The 18378-nt window shown below is 35.2% G+C and overlaps 1 protein-coding gene and 1 non-coding gene across 2 annotated transcripts in view; both read right to left on the reverse strand.

Moving 5' to 3' along the window:
• The window catches only part of LOC110641416 (calcium-transporting ATPase 10, plasma membrane-type), a 58880-nt gene that overhangs the window by 15714 nt on the left and 24788 nt on the right, over positions 1-18378 (reverse strand). Inside the window, exons 9-14 of the mRNA XM_058143389.1 lie at positions 2629-2699; positions 2426-2509; positions 2265-2342; positions 2111-2182; positions 1211-1294; positions 1060-1142 (exon numbers count right to left, since the gene is read on the reverse strand). Coding sequence (XP_057999372.1) covers positions 1060-1142; positions 1211-1294; positions 2111-2182; positions 2265-2342; positions 2426-2509; positions 2629-2699 — 472 coding nt within the window. The remainder of the gene's footprint in view (positions 1-1059; positions 1143-1210; positions 1295-2110; positions 2183-2264; positions 2343-2425; positions 2510-2628; positions 2700-18378) is intronic.
• On the reverse strand, positions 10829-10935 carry LOC131178964 (small nucleolar RNA R71). The gene has a single exon (XR_009147971.1). It is a non-coding gene; the product is annotated as a small nucleolar RNA R71 (small nucleolar RNA).

Below are 18378 nucleotides of genomic sequence, written 5' to 3' on the forward strand. Positions count from 1 at the left end.
GGTACTACAGATATTGGTCTGACATTTGATAGGGCCAAGATGAGTGATTTAGTTGTTGGCTATGTGGATTTAGATTTTGCAGGGGCTTAGACAAGAGGAGATCTTTGACAGGTTATTTGTTTACTCTTTCTAGAAGTGCTATAAGTTGGAAGGCAACATTGCAAGCTACAGTTGTTTTGTCTACCACAAAGGCTGAATATATAGCCTTAGCAGAGGCAGTAAATGAAGTTTTATGGTTACAAGGTTTAGTGGGTGATCTTGGGTTGATACAGAAAAAGGCAACGGTATTTTGTGACAGCCAGAGTGCAATACATCTCACAAATAATCAAATGTATCATGAGCAAACTAAGCACATTGATGTCAGATATTACTTCATTCAGGACATTGTATCTCAAGCGACTGTAGTTGTACAGAAAATCTCTACACATGACAATCCAGCAGATATGATGACCAAGGGAGTCCCAGTCAGCAAGTTTAGGCATTGCCTAGACTTGGTTGTGTTTATAGTGCTCAGTAATGCCCTTGCGAGGGCATATGGCAAGACAGAGTATTTTGTGGTTATTTTATTGATGATAAAGGGAATTCAAGCCAAGGGGGAGAATTGTTATTTTTATGGCTTGAATTTTGGATATATTTTTTCATGGACCCAAATTGTGACCCGACCCGTAGGTTTCGCGCTGCGACCCAATTGGGATAAAAAGTGAGATCTGTGGTGGTGGCGGAGGGCAAGGGCCGATAGGGTTGTGAGATATTCTACCCTTTGTGATAGAGTTGTGAGATATTCGAAAAACACACTGGGGTTAGGGTTTGAGAGTTCTAATTGATTGTATCTTGCTCTTTTCATTATAGTGGAACTTTTTTCTCTTGTCTTGCCCGTAGACGTAGATAATACAGTTAAACCACGTTAAATCCTGTGTTATTCTTCTTCTCTTTTCAATATTGTGTAATTATGTAATTTGTATGTGTGCCTTAGATTTTCGTGCTTGTTATAATAATATATATATATATATATATATATATGGAGAGAGAGAGAGAGAGAGAGAGAGAGAGATCAGTTACCTGATCAAAAGGACAACCAAGACACCAATAGCTCCAGCAACTCCAACAATACCAATGAAAGTTGCAATCCCATTTAAGCGAATCTATCAGCAGTCAGTCAGAGATAATCATAGTGCATATGCAACTAAAAACCATAACTGAGATAAACAACCTGCATGGGTGTTTCTTCACCAGTGTCTTCTGAGATAGAAGCCATGAGCAACCCCCATTCAGTATTAATCCCAACACTTGTTACCTAAGAAAATAGTTAGTAGTCTAGCAAGCAAGTTGGGAGCAACAAATAGATTGCCAGTGGTCAGGGAAGGGAGAAAGGAGTTGCTTTACAGTATGCCTTAACTAGTGCACATCTTGCAATATACAGTTATACACTGGCTACACTAGTTTCATGCTTAAAAAGCTTGAAAGAAAAGAAAAAACATTAACTGTCAAACCTTTCATTTTGGTTCAAATAGTGAGGAACAGGGAAACATGTAAAAGTAAGACCAAGTGTTTCCCAGTACCACTAACAAAATTTACCCCCAAATTGAAACTCTCAAGATAGTTTTATCACAAGCTCAGTGCCCTTTCCATTCTTTCATTTTTGCCTTTTCCACTACTAAAATACAGACCTAAATCTTGCTCCCATCAACAATGAGAACAAGAGAGACCATGGATGAAAATCGATCCTTGTTTCCATTTTTTGAGGGGCTGATAATCCAAATTCAGAAAATGCCTTCATTATTTAATTTTAATATTTCATACCCTCATCTAAGCTAGGTTTTAACGCTTTAAACCGTCAAGAAGTGAGATAATAGAAATCAGGAGGTAGCATGAACTATATTTCTATTTTCATTCCTTTAAGTCCGATAACCATGTGGGATTACAATTCCATTAAAAAACCAATTAGATGCACTTTTTAACACAATGGCTATACTTGGGAAAGATAATTTTAGAGGGGGGGAGGGGGGAGGCGCGGGGCGGTGGTGTGTTGGGGTGGGGTCGGGGAGGGGGTGGGGGGTGGAGGGGGAGAAAAGAAAATGGTGATAAAACAAAAGCAATATTTGAAATTTACCAGCATTGTGCCACAACCATCTGCCACTTTGCAGCCAGACAATAGAAATGGTAACCTTGAGTTCTTGTGAACCTGCAAAAATAGTAATCATAATTTGATACAGAAGTAAAATGAAGCAATGTTATCATGCTAAAAGAGAAGTCCAGAGGCCTACAATCTTGCTCTCCCCAGTCATGGCTGATTCATCAATTCCAAGAGAGTGACCAATGATCAAAATTCCATCGGCAGGTACCTAGTGAGATTTGGAATTTCAATCAACCACTCACAGGAAATTGTAGTGAATTATACTGCAAAGCAGAAAACATTGGAAACTACCTGGTCACCAATGTTTAGTGGCACAACATCACCAACGACAACATCAAATATAGATACCTCAACTCTTCTACCACCCCTTATAACCTACACATATGCTTGAAAGATAAAAATATAAAACACCTGGATAAACATAATCACTACCAGTAAGCAAATGGATAAACATAATCACGACTGGATAAACAACTGTCATCATGGAAACACACCTGCAAATGTATGTTTCTCTTCTCTGCAATTATATTTTGGAACCGAAGAGATTGTCTGTAATCACTTGTGGCTGAAGATGAAAATAATAAAATAAGTTAAATTTTATACAGTAAATGAATCTTGTGGATGCTTAAAGTTGGAATTGCTGGAAAAGAACACCAGTAGCAAAAAGCATCGCAATGAAGCAAGAGATATTAAAACCACCAAATTAGCTGTCATAATTGAGAGAAAAGTGCAATGGGAATAGAAAGAGCAGAGTTTGGGTGCCCACATAGACATATTAGATAGAACACATGTTCTGGTGACCATTTCACCAGATTCTGACCATAATAAATCAACTGCGATTATTTGACAACTTTAGTGGTGTAGGCAAGAAGGCAAAACGAATTGTCCTTATGTTACATGATAAATTCAATAACCAATAGTATAACTAACCCTTCAAAAAATGTATTTTTGGCCCTAACAAATTCTACTTTTCAATATCACCTCAAAGTAATACACAATATACATTTAGAAATCTTACTTTCAAATACCAAATTCTTAGAAACGTGATCTTTCAATAGTTAAAAGAAGAATTTATGAACAAAATGCATTCTTAGAATCATTGTTGCATGCATGTGCAAACAATAATACGGCAAAAGAAATCATACTGCAAAGATACATGAGGAAGCACAGGACATAATATGTTGCAAGGCAGCAGGCATCATACAACGAAAAAATATCACATCGAATAAACAGTACAACCTTTTTGTTATCTTTTTCTAACCTGTAAATGAATATTCATTATTAATAAAAAAATAAGGAGTATGACCAATGGATTAGGAGTGGCAATTGGAAAATTTCATTTGCCCGTATCTCATTCATCCACACCCCAATTGGGTCGAGTTTTCTTATTATCATTTACTTCCCTTTAATTTGCAATGACATTGCCATATCACGGTGTCACGGCCATTTATAATGCCACTGTGAAGTTCAAAAAAAAAAATTGTTTATAAGACAAAAAGAAATGTGTGTTTGTGTGTACATTCCCAATGCTCACAACAACGTAACTATAGGCCAAAAGACTAATATGTATGACGCAGCGTGAAGCTTGATAAACACGCATTCACAAAATACACTAAGGGCTCCCTGAGGTATTTGAGAGAAAATCTCAGCAGAATTTTATTAATCTAATGTCCAAAACTAAAATTACATAGAATAATAGGGCTATATATAGAGTTTTAAGTCTCCTAAACTAACTAGAAATATATGCCAATTGTCTAGGAAATTTAGATAAACTAAAAGACAATAGGAAGTAAAAATAAAATAGGAATTATCCTAATCCTAGATAGAATAGGAAAACATAATCAAATCCTAAATAGAGTTGGAGAGTTACTAAGTTAATTCTATGTTGAAAGAAGTAATTCACTACGTACAAGATCTCATACGTGCTATCTATTATACACATGAATTCTACCTTTACAGGAAATCCTATATGCAATAGGAAACTAATCTAAAAGGAAAGAAGAAGATATACGTTAGAGGGAAATAAAATTAGTTCCTATCGGAAGGGATAATGGAAGCCTTAAGTTGGTTCATGTATATTACACATTCCCAACTTGCAAATTAGAGGATGAAACATTTTGCTGCTTAATCCCTTGGTGAACAAGTCAACCAGTTGATCCTTTGAAGCCACATAAGAGACTATTATGGAAAGTCAATCACTATATTATTTATCTGTATATTCTATATTCTATATTCCTATTTAGGATTTCTTATTTATGATTTCTTCCTAATTAGTAGAACACAATTATAGGAATTAATTATATATATATACCCATGTACAGATTAATTGAAATTAAGGAGAATCATCTCTTTCTACATGGTATCAGAGCAAGTCATTTATCTAAGGTGATTATTTGTTCTCACCACCCAGCTCAGGAGAGACCTTGGTCGCCGACCGGCCGTCCCCTCTAATCCAGTTGTCGGAATCCAAGGGCGTGAGGCTCACACTCCCAACTCAGGTTCTCGCCGTTTCTTCACTCACTGGCACATAGAGGCGCGTCCGCCGACCGTTTCGACTCCGATCAGCATCGCTGGCGTCGCCTCAACCCCCTCATTCCACCACTGTGTGCTGTTGCCTAATCCAATATACCATTAAAGGACTTCTGAGGTTTGGCTCTCAGATCCTATTTCGGTATTTACTTGATTTGTGATTTTGGGTTATTTTGCGGCTGTAGGTACTTTGGATTAGTGTTTCGGTTGGTTTTCTTTGTCTCAATAAATGGTAGACAATAAGAATATTATTTCTGATGTGATTCTGGTGATGACTAAGATCACGGAATACAAACTTAATGGTTCGAATTACCTGAAATGGAGTAAGATTGTTAGGGTCTATTTGCGTAGTATTGATAAGGATGATCACCTTACTAAAGACCCACCTACTGATGATACACGACAAACTTGACTAAGGGAGGATGCTCAGTTGTTTTTGCAGCTTCGGAACTCGATTCACAGTGAGGTAATTAGTTTAATTAATTATTGTGAATTTGTTAAGGAATTGATGGCTTACTTAGATTTTCTGTATTCTGGTAAAGGGAATATCTCCCGTATTTATGATATTTGTAAGGCATTCTACAGTGCTGAGAAAGGGGATAAGTCTCTCACGGCTTATTTTATAGATTTTAAATGGGTATATGAGGAACTTAATGTATTGTTATCTTTTAGTTCTGATGTGAAAGTTCAGCAAGCCCAACGGGAGCAATTGGCTGTTATGAGTTTTCTTACAAGCCTTCCTTCAGAGTATGAAACTGCTAAATCTTAGATTCTCTCCTGTTCTGAGATTTTCTCTTTTCATGAAACATTCACACAGGTCCTTCGTACAGAGAGTACTCACTCTTCACAGCCTGCCAGTAGTGCTCTTATTAGCCGTAATCCAAATGGACAATAGGGTAATAGAAGAGAAAGTAGAGGAGGAATTACAGGCAATAGAGGTAATCAGCGTAATGGGGAGGCTAGTTCTAATCAGGACTCAAGAGGAGTCATTTATTATTATTGTCATAAACCTGGCCATACAAAATATAATTGTCTGCAACTTCAGAGGAAAAATCAGTTATCATATATGGCAAATATAGCAGCAGAGGATTCTACAGTATCTTCCTCTGAGAAAACTGTTTTGGTATCTGCAGAGAATTTTACACAGTTTTCCCAGTATCAAGCATCTCTAAAGCCTATCAGTTCCCCTGTCACTGTGATCGCTAAGTCAGATAAATCCACTACATGCCTTGTGTCTTTTTCATCCAAATGGGTTATTGATTCTAGTATGATAGATCACATGACAGGAAATTCTAGTCTTCTATCTGCTTTTTAGTCTAATCTCACTTCCTCTACTGTTACTTTAGCTGATGGTTCTACTTCTTGTGTCATGGATTCTAGAACTGTGAACCCGACTTCGTCAATTTCTTTGTCATCTATTTTGTATCTACTAAAATTTTCTTTTAATTTACTTTCTGTTAGTAAACTTACTCGTACCTTAAATTGTTATGTTTCCTTTTTTTTCCTGACCAGTGTTTGTTTCAGGATCTTGCGACGAAGCAGATTATTGGTAGAGGACGTGAGTCAGGTGGTCTCTACATTTTGGAAAATCATGTACCATGGTTGCTTATTTGCTCCAGTACCTTAACACCTCTTGAAGCTCATTGTAGATTGGGTCATCCTTCTTTGTCTACCATGAAGAAGCTGTGTCCTCAGTTTCAGTCTTTATCGGTACTAGAATGTGAGTCGTGTCAGTTTGTAAAATATTATTGTTTGCCTTTTGTGTCTAAAGTCAATAAATGGGCTTCATCCCCTTTTGAGTTAGTTCATTCTAATATTTGGGGTCCTTGTTCTGTTACTTCTAAAACTAGATTTTGTTATTTGTTACTTTTGTTGATGATTACTCTCGTGTTACCTGATTATATTTAATAAAGAATCATTCTGAGTTGTTTTCTATCTTTTGTGCCTTTTGTAATGAAATCAAAACTCAATTTAATATTTCTGTGCTTATATTAAGAAGTGACAATGCCAAAGAATATTTTTCAGCACAATTTCAGTCTTATATGACACAAAATGACATTCTTCATCAGTTTTCCTGTGTTGATACCCCATCCTAAAATGACATGGCCGAAAGAAAAAATCGGCATCTTCTTGAGGTAACTCGTGCTCTTCTTTTTCATATGAAAGTTCCAAAACACTTTTGGGCGGATGCAATTTCTACGGAATATTTTTTGATCAATCGTATGCCGTCTTCTGTCCTTAATGGGGATATTCCTTATACTGCTTTGTTTCCTACAAAATCTTTGTTCCCTGTTGAACCCCGTATTTTTTGTTGTACTTGTTTTGTGCGTGATGTTCGTCCACAGGTTACTAAATTCGATCCGAAGTCTCTCAAATGTGTCTTTCTTGGGTACTCTCGACTCCAAAAAGGGTACCGCTATTTCTTTCCTCCTCTTAATCATTATCTTATTTCTGCATATATCACATTTTTTGAGTCCACTCCATTCTTTCCTTAATCATCTGTGTATGAGAGTTAGGGAGAGGAGGATGATCTCTTAATATATACTGTCCAACCAATGTCTAGTCCTCTCCCACAGCTTGTTCCTTCTGTCTTTATACCTACTCGACCTCCCGTTATTCATGTTTATTCCAGGAGATTGGAGATTCCTGACTCAAATCCTCCACTAGCTACTTCATTGGGAGATCCTATACCTCATACTGATCATGATTCTGACCTAGACTTACCCATTGCTCTTCGTAAAGGTAAGCGTTCATGCACTTACCTTATCTCTTCTTTTATTTCTTATAATCAATTGTTTTCTTATTCTCAATGTTTTGTTACTTCTTTAAACTCTATTCCTATCTCTAATACCGTTGGTAAGGCACTATCTCATCCTGGTTGGTGTGCTGCTATGAAAGAGGAAATGGAGGCTTTAGATGCTAATGGTACATGGGAACTGTTGCCTTTGCCCACTGGTAAGAAAACTATTAGTTGCAAATGGGTATTTATAGTAAAGGTAAATCCTAATACTTCTGTGGCTAGGTTAAAAGCATGCCTTGTGGCAAAAGGATATGCTCAGACATATGGGATTGATTACTCTGACACTTTTTCTCCTGTAGCTAAACTTACTTTTGTTCGCTTGTTTATCTCTTTAGCAGCTACATATGATTGGCCCCTGTACCAATTGGATATCAAGAATGCTTTCCTTCATGGTGATCTTCAGGAGGAGGTGTATATGGAGCAACCACCTAGGTTTGTTGCTCAGGGGGAGTTAGGTAAAGTTTGTATGCTTCGGAAGTCTCTTTATGGCTTGAAACAAAGTCCTAGGGCCTGGTTTAGGAGATTCAGTGAAGCAGTATAGGAATTTGGTATGCAAAAGAGTAAGTGTGATCACTCAGTATTTTATAGGCAATCTGAGGCTGGTCTAATTCTCCTGATAGTCTATGTGGATGACATTATCATCACTGGGAGTGACTCTACAGGTATTTCATCTCTTAAAACCTTCCTCCTAACCAGTTTCAGACTAAAGACTTAGGATTGTTAAAGTATTTCTTAGGTATTGAAGTTATGAGAAGTAAGAAGGGTATGTTCTTGTTTCAAAGAAAATATGTACTTGATCTATTGACAGAGACTGGAAAATTAGGTGCTAAACCTTGCAGTGCACCAATGACTCTAAATTTACAACTGTTAGCAGGGGATAGTGAGTTGTTTGAAGATCCAGAGAGATACAGAAGATTGGTAAGAAAATTGAACTATCTTACAGTCACTCGTCCTGACATTGCTTATGCTTTTAGTTGTTACACTCATTTCATATAGGCATTTTAGGGTAGTTTTGCATCCATTTTGCCCTTATATTTTAGTATATTTTATATTTTTAGCTTTATTTTAGCTTATTTGTTAACTTTAGATACTTTATATTTGATTTTTATAATTTTGTTGTTTTTGATAGGATTTTGTGGCAAATCGAAGATCAATGAGTGCATTAGGAAGTGATTTGAAGAAATTTAGAATTCTTTAAGCATGGAGAAAAGTTGAAGAAATCAAGTTTTGAAAGAGCAAAGTAGCCAAAATTTGCTTGAGACTTTGCTTATGATGTTGCTTAGGGTATGTCATATAAGCTTAACCTTAAGCCTGTTCAAGCTGAAAGTCAAGCACGGCTTAAATCCTATATATTCAAGCTTTTACTCCACAACCTACTGAGAATTGCTTAAGATCCTGCTTAGGGTAAAGCGGCAGTGCTTAAGGTGCAGCACAAGTCAAGCTGGAAGTCAAGCATGAGCAGAAAAGTCCATTTTACTCCAAGTCTGCCGAGATTTGCTGAGGGTCTGCTTAACCTTAAGCAAACAGTGCAACCAGAGGCTGAAATTTGCTAAGAAGCTGCTTAGGGTTAAGCCGTACCCTAAGCAGACTGACAAAACATGAATAATGCTTCTGACTTAGATAATTTTATACCTCATTTCCTATTCACCCCTTGGCTCTTATTTACTTTTAGGGTAACTTTTTGGAACCATATAAATTCATCATGTCCTAGTTTTTGCCAAAAGAGGAAAGGGGAGAAAACAAAAAGGAAAGAAATATAAATAGAGAGAGGAGGAGAAACGCTATTTTTCTGGGGAGGAGCTGCTACAACCATCTTTTGGAGCTCTAGAAACCAGAGTTTGGGGTTCTTCTACCTGGGTTTTTCTATTTTAGTCCTCTTATCATATTTTTCTTTACTTTTCCATCAAGCTTTCTTATAAATACCATTATGAGTGAGTAAACTCTTTAGATTTCAAAGTTGGGAAAGATTAATTTGTGGATTTGGACTGGGTATTTCCTTATTTTACATAAATATGAGTTTTGATTCTTTCCTTGTGTGCTTGATTTACTTGCCTAATGTTGCTACCCATTGGGTATTATGTTAATCTTTGATTGAAGGACCGAAAGGTGAAAGTCATTGATAGATAATCAAGGATTGGAACTTAAAATCACCTAGATTTAGAAATAAACTAGGATTTTAAGAGGAATTAATGATTGGTTACAAAACTTAATGGGTTTTAAAGTAATCAAATAACATACGAAAGTAGGTTTGATTATTTTAGAACACACTTTGGTTTGCTTGAAAAAGATATCAAAGGAATTTAGAATCAATTTCCTTCAAACTCTATTTTTCCCTTAAAATTGGTATACCCAAGACAAATCCCAATTAATTTATGCATAAACCCCCAACTCTAGAATCACTTTTAACATAATTAGACTTTGATTTGAATTACCCATTGTTAATTTAGTTTAATTGCAAACTAGATTTAGCATTTATTTGTTTGCTCTTTACCCATTCTAATTATATTAATCAATTTACCTTGCTCATTTACATTTACCATTTATTCATTAATCATTAGCCCAAATAATCACTTCATTCATAGTTTGGTACTCAAACGGCAAATCCTCGTGGGAACGATACTTGATTCATCACTTTATTACTTGAGACGACCTGTATACTTGCGGATTCACCCCATCAAGTTTTTGGCGCTATTGCTGGGGATTTGATTTTTGTTTGATATTGAACGATTGTTTGTTTGGTTAATTTTGGCATTTTATTTTATTTTCTTTTTACCATTTTACTTTGAGAATTTGTTTATTTTGTTTTCCAGGTACTTTATTTTATGAGAAGGACAAAAAGTGAAGAAATCAATTTATTCTTTGATCCAGAAATAGAAAAGACAGCAAGAGCTTTTAGAGCAGAATCTAAGAGGGGAAAAATTGAATTTAAAACTCAACAACAACAAGAAAGAGCACAAGAGCAAGAGCAATTACAAGAAGAAATGGCCAACAACAATAACAACCACTCTGTGAAGGATCATGCCTATCCTAACATTGGGGATTTCATGCCAAGTATCACAAGACCAAGAGTAGAAGCTAATAATTTTGAACTGAAGCCTGCACTCTGTCAGATGGTACAACAATCACAATTTGGGGGAAGTCCAAGTGAAAGTCCACATGTGCATCTAGCACACTTTCTTGAGATCAGTGATATGTTGAAGATAAATGGAGTTTCTGATGATGCAATTCGACTCAGATTATTTCCTTTTTCTTTGAAGGACCGAGCTAGAGAGTGGTTACATTCTTTACCACCGGGTTCTATCACAACATGGGATGAACTTTCTCAAGCATTTTTAGCTCAATATTTTCCACCAAGCAAGACAGCTAAGCTAAGAAATGAGCTAACTTCTTTCAAACCTAAAGATGATGAGAGCTTGTATGAAGCATGGGAGAGGTATAAGGATTTGCAAAGGAGATGTCCACATCATGGGATTCCTAAGTGGATGCTTGTTCAACACTTTTACAATGGAGTTTCACCAGCTATTAGAAGTATAATTGATGCATCTTCTGGAGGTGATCTTATGGAGAAATCTGAAGATGAAGCTTTTTCTGCTCTTGATAAAATTGCTTATAACAACTACCAATGGAGCTGTGAGAGGAATAAGATCAAGAAACTAGCTGGTATGTTTGAGCTTGATGCCATGAATATGATTAATGCTAAGTTTGATGCTTTGACAAGGAAAATGGACAAGCTAAGCATGAAAGTAGATTCTTTAGCTAGAGGTTCTAGTAATTCAGTAGAAGTTGGAGCTGCAAATGTCAATTGTGCAGCTGATTTTTCTGCACTTAGTCAAGATTTTTCAAGTGAGCAAGTGGATTATGTGGGGAACTACAATAAAAAACCAGGTGGTAACCCATTTTCTGCAACTTATGATCTAGCATGGAGAAACCACCCCAATTTCTCTTGGGGAGGTAGACAAGGACAACACCAAAATTTTCAGCAACCTTTTGGGTATCAACAACATCAGAATTTTCAGCAGAATATAAGTCCTCCTGGAATTCCCAAACCTCAAAATGGGCCTGCTCCACCACAATCACAACAACCTCCACCACAACAAGCACAATCAGACAAGACAGCTAGATTGGAAGCCATGACTGAGACTCTGTTAGTGAGCCATCAAAGTCAACAAGAAATGATTTCTCAATTAGCATCTAAAGTGGATCTAATGGCAACACAATAAGATGTTAGAGAATCAAATAGCTCAACAGGCTAGCTCTTCAAATAGTAAAGCTTTTGGGAAGCTTCCTAGCCAACCTGAGAATCCAAGGGAGCAGTGCAATGATGTTACTTTAAGAAGTGGAAAGCTAATGGGGGAAGAACACAAAATTGAAGTTGAAAGAAAAGAAAGATAAGTGTGAGAGTGAATCCACTTCAACTAAAGCTAAAGCTAGTAAGAAAGCAAATGAAGAGAAAGAATATAAAAAGAAAATAGAAGAGAAATGTGTGCCTCCTGCACCGTACAAGCCACCATTGCCCTTTCCTCAGAGGTTTCAAAAAGCACAATTAGATAAGCAATTTGGGAAATTCCTTAAAGTTTTGAAGAAGTTGTATATTAACATTCCATTCACCGATGTCATTTCTCAAATGCCTTCTTATGCTCAGTTTCTGAGGAAGATTTTATCAAATAAAAGAAGGTTGGAAGATTATGAAACTGTTGCACTTACTGAGGAGTGCAGTGCTATATTGCAGAACAAGCTCCCACCTAAGCTGAAAGATCCTGAAAGTTTTTCCATACCATGTCACATTGGAGAAACAAGTATTGAGAGAGCATTATGTGACTTGGGGGCTAGTGTTAGCTTGATGCCACTTTCCATATGTGAGAAGTTAAAGGTTGGAGATCTAAAGCCCATAACTATTTCTTTGCAGTTAGCTAACAGATTTATAAAGTATCCAGTTGGCATTTTAGAGAATGTACCATTAAAAGTTGGGAAGTTTTTCATTCCAGTGGATTTTATTGTACTAGAGATGAAGGAGGATGTAAGAACGCCCATCATACTTGGAAGGCCATTTTTAGCCACTGCAGGAGCTAATATAGATGTAAAGAATGGGAAATTGAAGTTGACAGTGGGGGAGGAGGAATAGAGTTTAATTTATTCCAACATTCCAAGGACTTATAGGGTAGATGTTATAAAGCATGATGCTGAAACTGAAGTTACTAAACTAGAGGAAAATCAAGCTATTCTAATGCAATGCAATCAGCATAAAGTGCAAAAGAAAAAGTTAGCTTCACCACCTCATTTGATTAATAATGAAGCTTCGAAAGTTAAGCTCAAGCCTCCATCAAAATCACTCAAAAGAAGAGATTCATCTAAAGTTTGTAAGAATATTCTTCAAGATATAGTTGGGATTCTGAACAAAGCAACAGGTATTTTCACATATAATGGGAAAAAGTTGAAGTATAAATTCATTTCAGCACCTGTTGTGAAGGGAGGTAATATTTTCCAATTCCAACCACCATGAGCTTTAAAAAGAAGGTCAAGCTTAAGACCTTAAACAAGTGCTTCTTGGGAGGCAAACCAAGTGTATCCTTTTATAGTTTATTAATTTTTCATTTCATTTCATTTTAAGTTTTTACCCTCATTAAACTCAAAAATGACATTTGTTTATCTTTTGTAGGTCATTCATGAAGATTGGGCAAATTGACACTTGTAGCAAAAGGAAAGAATTGAAAGGGAGCAAGTATAAAGCAAAATTCTACACTTTATCCAGTACCTGTGAACAGTAACACTTTTAAACTCGTGCTAAATTGCTGATATTGAAATCTACTTGATAGCACATGTTTAATTTTGTGTCTTGTGTAAATTTTGTGAAACGTAACTTGAATGATGATCAATTTTGATATTTAGGACTGATGTGAGCTTTATTAAAGTGAAAAAAAAAAGTATTTGTTAAGTTTTACATTTTAGTGTATATATAGTTTTGTAGTTAGTTAGAATTTGCATGTTTTTTATTGAGTTACTGCTAATTTTTGCAGTCTGTTAGTTTTTGTTACTGTTCACGCTACTGTTCATGCTACTTAAGAAGTCAATTTCTGTCTTTTCTGCAATTTTTGAACGCTTGGAACTTGTCTCAAATGCTACTGAATGTGCTTTGGGTATAAGCTTAGGAATAAGACCATTTCATTAAGTTTGCAAAGGGTAATCACAATTTGTGCCTAATTTGAGCTAATTACCACATGCTTGTATTATGCTTGATAAGTTTATGAGAGATTGTGAGCTTAAATTCTTCAATTTTGTGGTGTTAATGTGTATTTGGTAATTGTTGAGGGTCATGATAGCATTCCATAGCATTTGGACTGTTTTTGGTAAGTGAAATCATAATTTTTCCCAAAACCTGCCGAAATTTGCTGATGATGTTGCTTACCCTAAGCTGTACCCTATGCAAATTCTACTTAACCTTAAGCAAATTTGTGCTTGACCCTAAGCAATACCAGAATCGTTAGTTCAACAATTGCTGCATGCTTACCCTAAGTTGTACCCTAGGCAAATCTTGCTTAACCCTAAGCAAATTTATGTAGATCCTAAGCATTACCCAAAATCTTTAATTTCAGCAATTGCTACATGTTTAACCTAAGCAACTACCCTATGCAAGTCATGCTTAACCTTAAGTAATTTTGTGCTTACCCCAGCAAAATGCCTTGTGCCACTAGTAGACCCACCAGCAGCAAGCTGAACAACAGTAAAGCCTTGACAGCAGAGCTTGAACAGTAGCAGTAGTTTAGTACTAGTTTTAGTTATTCAATTCAGTTTTAGTTTCTGTTTTAGGTTTATTTTGTAATCTATTTATTTTAATCTTTAAACTTTAGTAATAGTTCCAATACTTTGGTAATTAGTTTTTATGATTATATTTGCATTCATTTCCTTTAGTTTAGTTTATTTTATTTTATCTTCTAATATGGATATAGTTATTCTATGAATGCTTTTTGGTTTAATTCTTGATTTAACTGTTAGATCTTATTTCATTGTACTTTTTCATCTTCTTGCACATTATTTTTGTACTTTATCTTTTATTCAGTCCTAATTTTGTTGATATTGATGAGTTGCACAATTTACTTTGAGCTGCATATTTTTAACATCATTTTGAGATAATAGCTTACCCTTCAACTATTTATGCTTATGGTATGTTGCCAATGCTTATGCTTTTGCTTACCCTACGCAACAGGTTAAGCAATATCTTAAGCACTGTAAATTCATACATTTTGGATACTTTTTCACATTTTTCTCTCTAAAGCTTCATTGTTAATATCATTTTGAGCTAATTTTGGAATTCTTGAGCTTATATTGAATTAATCCCCAATTGTATATATTTCATTAATTAATTAGTTCACACAATTTTGCTCATTTTTGCATTCATTTTTGACATTGAGGACAATGTTTCATTTGAGTTTGGGGGTGAGGGCAAATTTTTGTAAAAATTTTAAAATTTTCTTTAAAATTTAAAATTTTCATTCATTCATTTATTGCATTTCATTCATCCATATATAGATAATCCATATACTTATACATATACCACGCACATGTCTATACTCATACACATACATTTGCATAGAGTTTTTATATAGATTACACTTAGTTTTAATTTGATTTATGCATTCATTTTAGGATCATGCATATCATAAAAATAATTTTTTTTACCTTGTCCTTAGAGGATTGAAAATTGCTTTGAAGAGCAATTGAGCTTATTTTTAGAAGGGTTTGATGGATTGAAAGTTCTAGATAGGTGCAAAGTTAGTAGATTCTTGCTTTAGTTTATATCTTCTTAGCCAAGGGCCACCCAATCAATTGCGTTGACTTTGAGTGCCTAGAGAAAACTCTAGGGTGAGAAATAGCTAATTGATGTCTCACCAATCCTAGAACAATCTTTCTAAACCTTTCAAGGCAAAATCATAGCATGCACTTGAGAAAGAAATGATATTAGCATTCTTTGAATTTTAAACCCATATTTTAGCTTTAGCTAATCTCACTTTAAAATTTCCCTTTGGAACCAATTTGAGCCTACATTTATCCCTCTTATTTCTTTGGAACCCACATTAATGCTACCCTCCATGAGAATAATTCTTTGAGCAATAGATACACATAAAAAAAAGAAAAAAAATATATAATAATTAGTTGGGAGAAGTGACTAAAATAAAAAGGCTGGCAAATTCAATTATGGTATGTAAAGTAATTCACCACCCAAGTACACAAAGAAATGAGTTTGGGGGTGAATTGAAAGGGACAATTGTAATTCAAAGTCAATGTTATTTATGTAGTCCCTCCAAAAGCTTCAAAATTATATGCTAGCATTGGTGGATAGTTGTAAAGTTCCTTCTCCCATTTGACTAAAAAAAAAGAGAGAGAAAAAAATTTGTGTGTCTTGAACTTTTAATAATTTGATCATTCTCATATTTTGTTACCTTTATCCTTTCCTTGTTAGCCACATTATCACCCCCTTAGCCCTATTACAACCCTTGAAAGTCTTTTTGATTTTTTGATGGTGTTTTGCTACATTAGTGGAGATTGGAATAGGAGAATTGCCTATGGGATTAGGATATCATTAATCCATTAATTTATTTCCATCATTATTTAAGACACTTTAGTTTATGAATTACCCTATAGTCTATTTAGGCATGATTATTCTTTGTGATTGATTGGTTTAGGCTTGATGATATGGATAATTGACCCAAGGCTAAGCGGTGATAACTTTGGTGAGGATTAAACTCTTTGTATCTTGAAAGTGGTTATATGGTTTGTTGGTAGCTAAAGGTAAGCTTGAGAGTTCGAAAAAGTAATTTTCATAAATTTAAGGTAAGGTACCCCAAATTGCATTAACTGTTTTTAATTTACTTGAGGACAAGCAAATGTTTGAGTTTGGGGAATTTGTTACACTCATTTTATATAGGCATTTTAGGATAGTTTTGCATTCATTTTGCCTTTATATTTTAGTATATTTTATGTTTTTAGCTTTATTTTAGCTTATTTGTTAACTTTAGATACTTTATATTTGATTTTTGTAATTTTATTGTTTTTGATAGGATTTTGTGGCAAATTGAAGATCAATGAGTGCATTAGGAAGTGATTTGAAGAAATTTAGAATTCTTTAAGCATGGAGGAAAGTTGAAGAAATCAAGTTTTGAAAGAGCAAGGTAGCCAAAATTTGCTTGAGACTTTGCTTATGATGTTGCTTAGGGTATGTCATATAAGCTTAACCTTAAGCCTGTTCAAGCTAAAAGTCAAGCACGGCTTAAATCCTACATATTCAAGCTTTTACTCCACAACCTGCCGAGAATTGCTTAAGATCCTGCTTAGGGTAAAGCGGCAGTGCTTAAGGTGCAGCACAAGTCAAGCTGTAAGTCAAGTATGAGCAGAAAAGTCCATTTTACTCTAAGTCTGTCGAGATTTGCTGAGGGTCTGCTTAACCTTAAGTAGACAGTGCAACCAAAGGCTGAAATTTGCTAAGAAGCTGCTTAGGGTTAAGCCGTACCCTAAGCAGACTGACAGAACGTGAATAATGCTGCTGACTTGGATAATTTTATACCTCATTTCCTATCCACCCCTTAGCTCTTATTTACTTTTAGGACAACTTTTTGGAACCATATAAATTTATCATTTCCTAGTTTTTGCCATAAGAGGAAAGGGGAGAAAACAAAAAGGAAAGAAATATAAATAGAGAGAGGAGGAGAAACACCATTTTTCTGGGGAGGAGCTGCCGCAACCATCTTTTGGAGCTCTAGAAACCAGAGTTTGGGGTTCTTCTACCTGCGTTTTTCTATTTTAGTCCTCTTATCATGTTTTTCTTTACTTTTCTATCAATCTTTCTTGTAAATACCATTATGAGTGAGTAAACTCTTTAGATTTCAGAGTTGGGAAATATGTTTTAGATTAATTTGTGGATTTGGACTTGGTATTTCCTTATTTTACATAAATATGAGTTTTGATTCTTTCCTTGTGTGCTTGATTTACTTGCCTAATGTTGGTACCCATTGGGTATTATGTTAATCTTTGATTGAAGGGCTGAAAGGTGAAAGTCATTGATAGATAATCAAGGATTGGAACTTAAAATCACCTAGATTTAGAAATAAACTAGGATTTTAAGAGGAATTAATGATTGATTACAAAACTTAATGGGTTTTAAAGTAATCAAATAGCATACAAAAGTAGGTTTGGTTATTTTAGAACACACTTTGATTTGCTTGAAAAAGATATAAAAGGAATTTAGAATCAATTTCCTTCAAACTCTATTTTTCCCTTAAAATTGGAATACCTAAGGCAAATCTCAATTAATTTATGCATAAACCCCCAACTCTGGAATCACTTTTAACATAATTAGACTTTGATTTGAATTACCCATTATTAATTTAGTTTAATTGCAAACTAGATTTAGAATTTATTTATTTGCTCTTTACCCATTCCAATTAGATTAATCAATTTACCTTGCTCATTTACATTTACCATTTATTCATTAATCATTAGCTCAAATAATCGCTTCATTCATAGTTTGGTACTCAAACGGCAAATCCTCATGGGAACGATACTTGATTCATCACTTTATTACTTGAGATGGCCCATATACTTGCGGATTCACACATCATTAGTTTGGTATTGCATTTTTGTTGATAGGAGGAAATTTGTTATATAGCAATCATGGGCATTTCGAATGTTGAATGTTTTTCAGATGCCGACTGGGCTGGATCTAAGGTTGACAGGAGGTCAACTATTGGATATTGCATTTTTGTTGGAGGAAATTTGGTGTTTTGGAGAAATAAGAAGCAAAGTGTAGTTTCTCAATCTAGTGCTGAATCGGAATACAGAGCCATGGCACAATCAGTATGTGAGGTAATGTGGATACTTCAATTACTCGATGAGACAGGTTTTAATACCTCCCTGCCTGCGAAAT

The sequence above is a fragment of the Hevea brasiliensis genome, chromosome 3, assembly GCF_030052815.1.
Source record: "Hevea brasiliensis isolate MT/VB/25A 57/8 chromosome 3, ASM3005281v1, whole genome shotgun sequence".
In the NCBI taxonomy this organism is placed as follows: domain Eukaryota; kingdom Viridiplantae; phylum Streptophyta; class Magnoliopsida; order Malpighiales; family Euphorbiaceae; genus Hevea; species Hevea brasiliensis.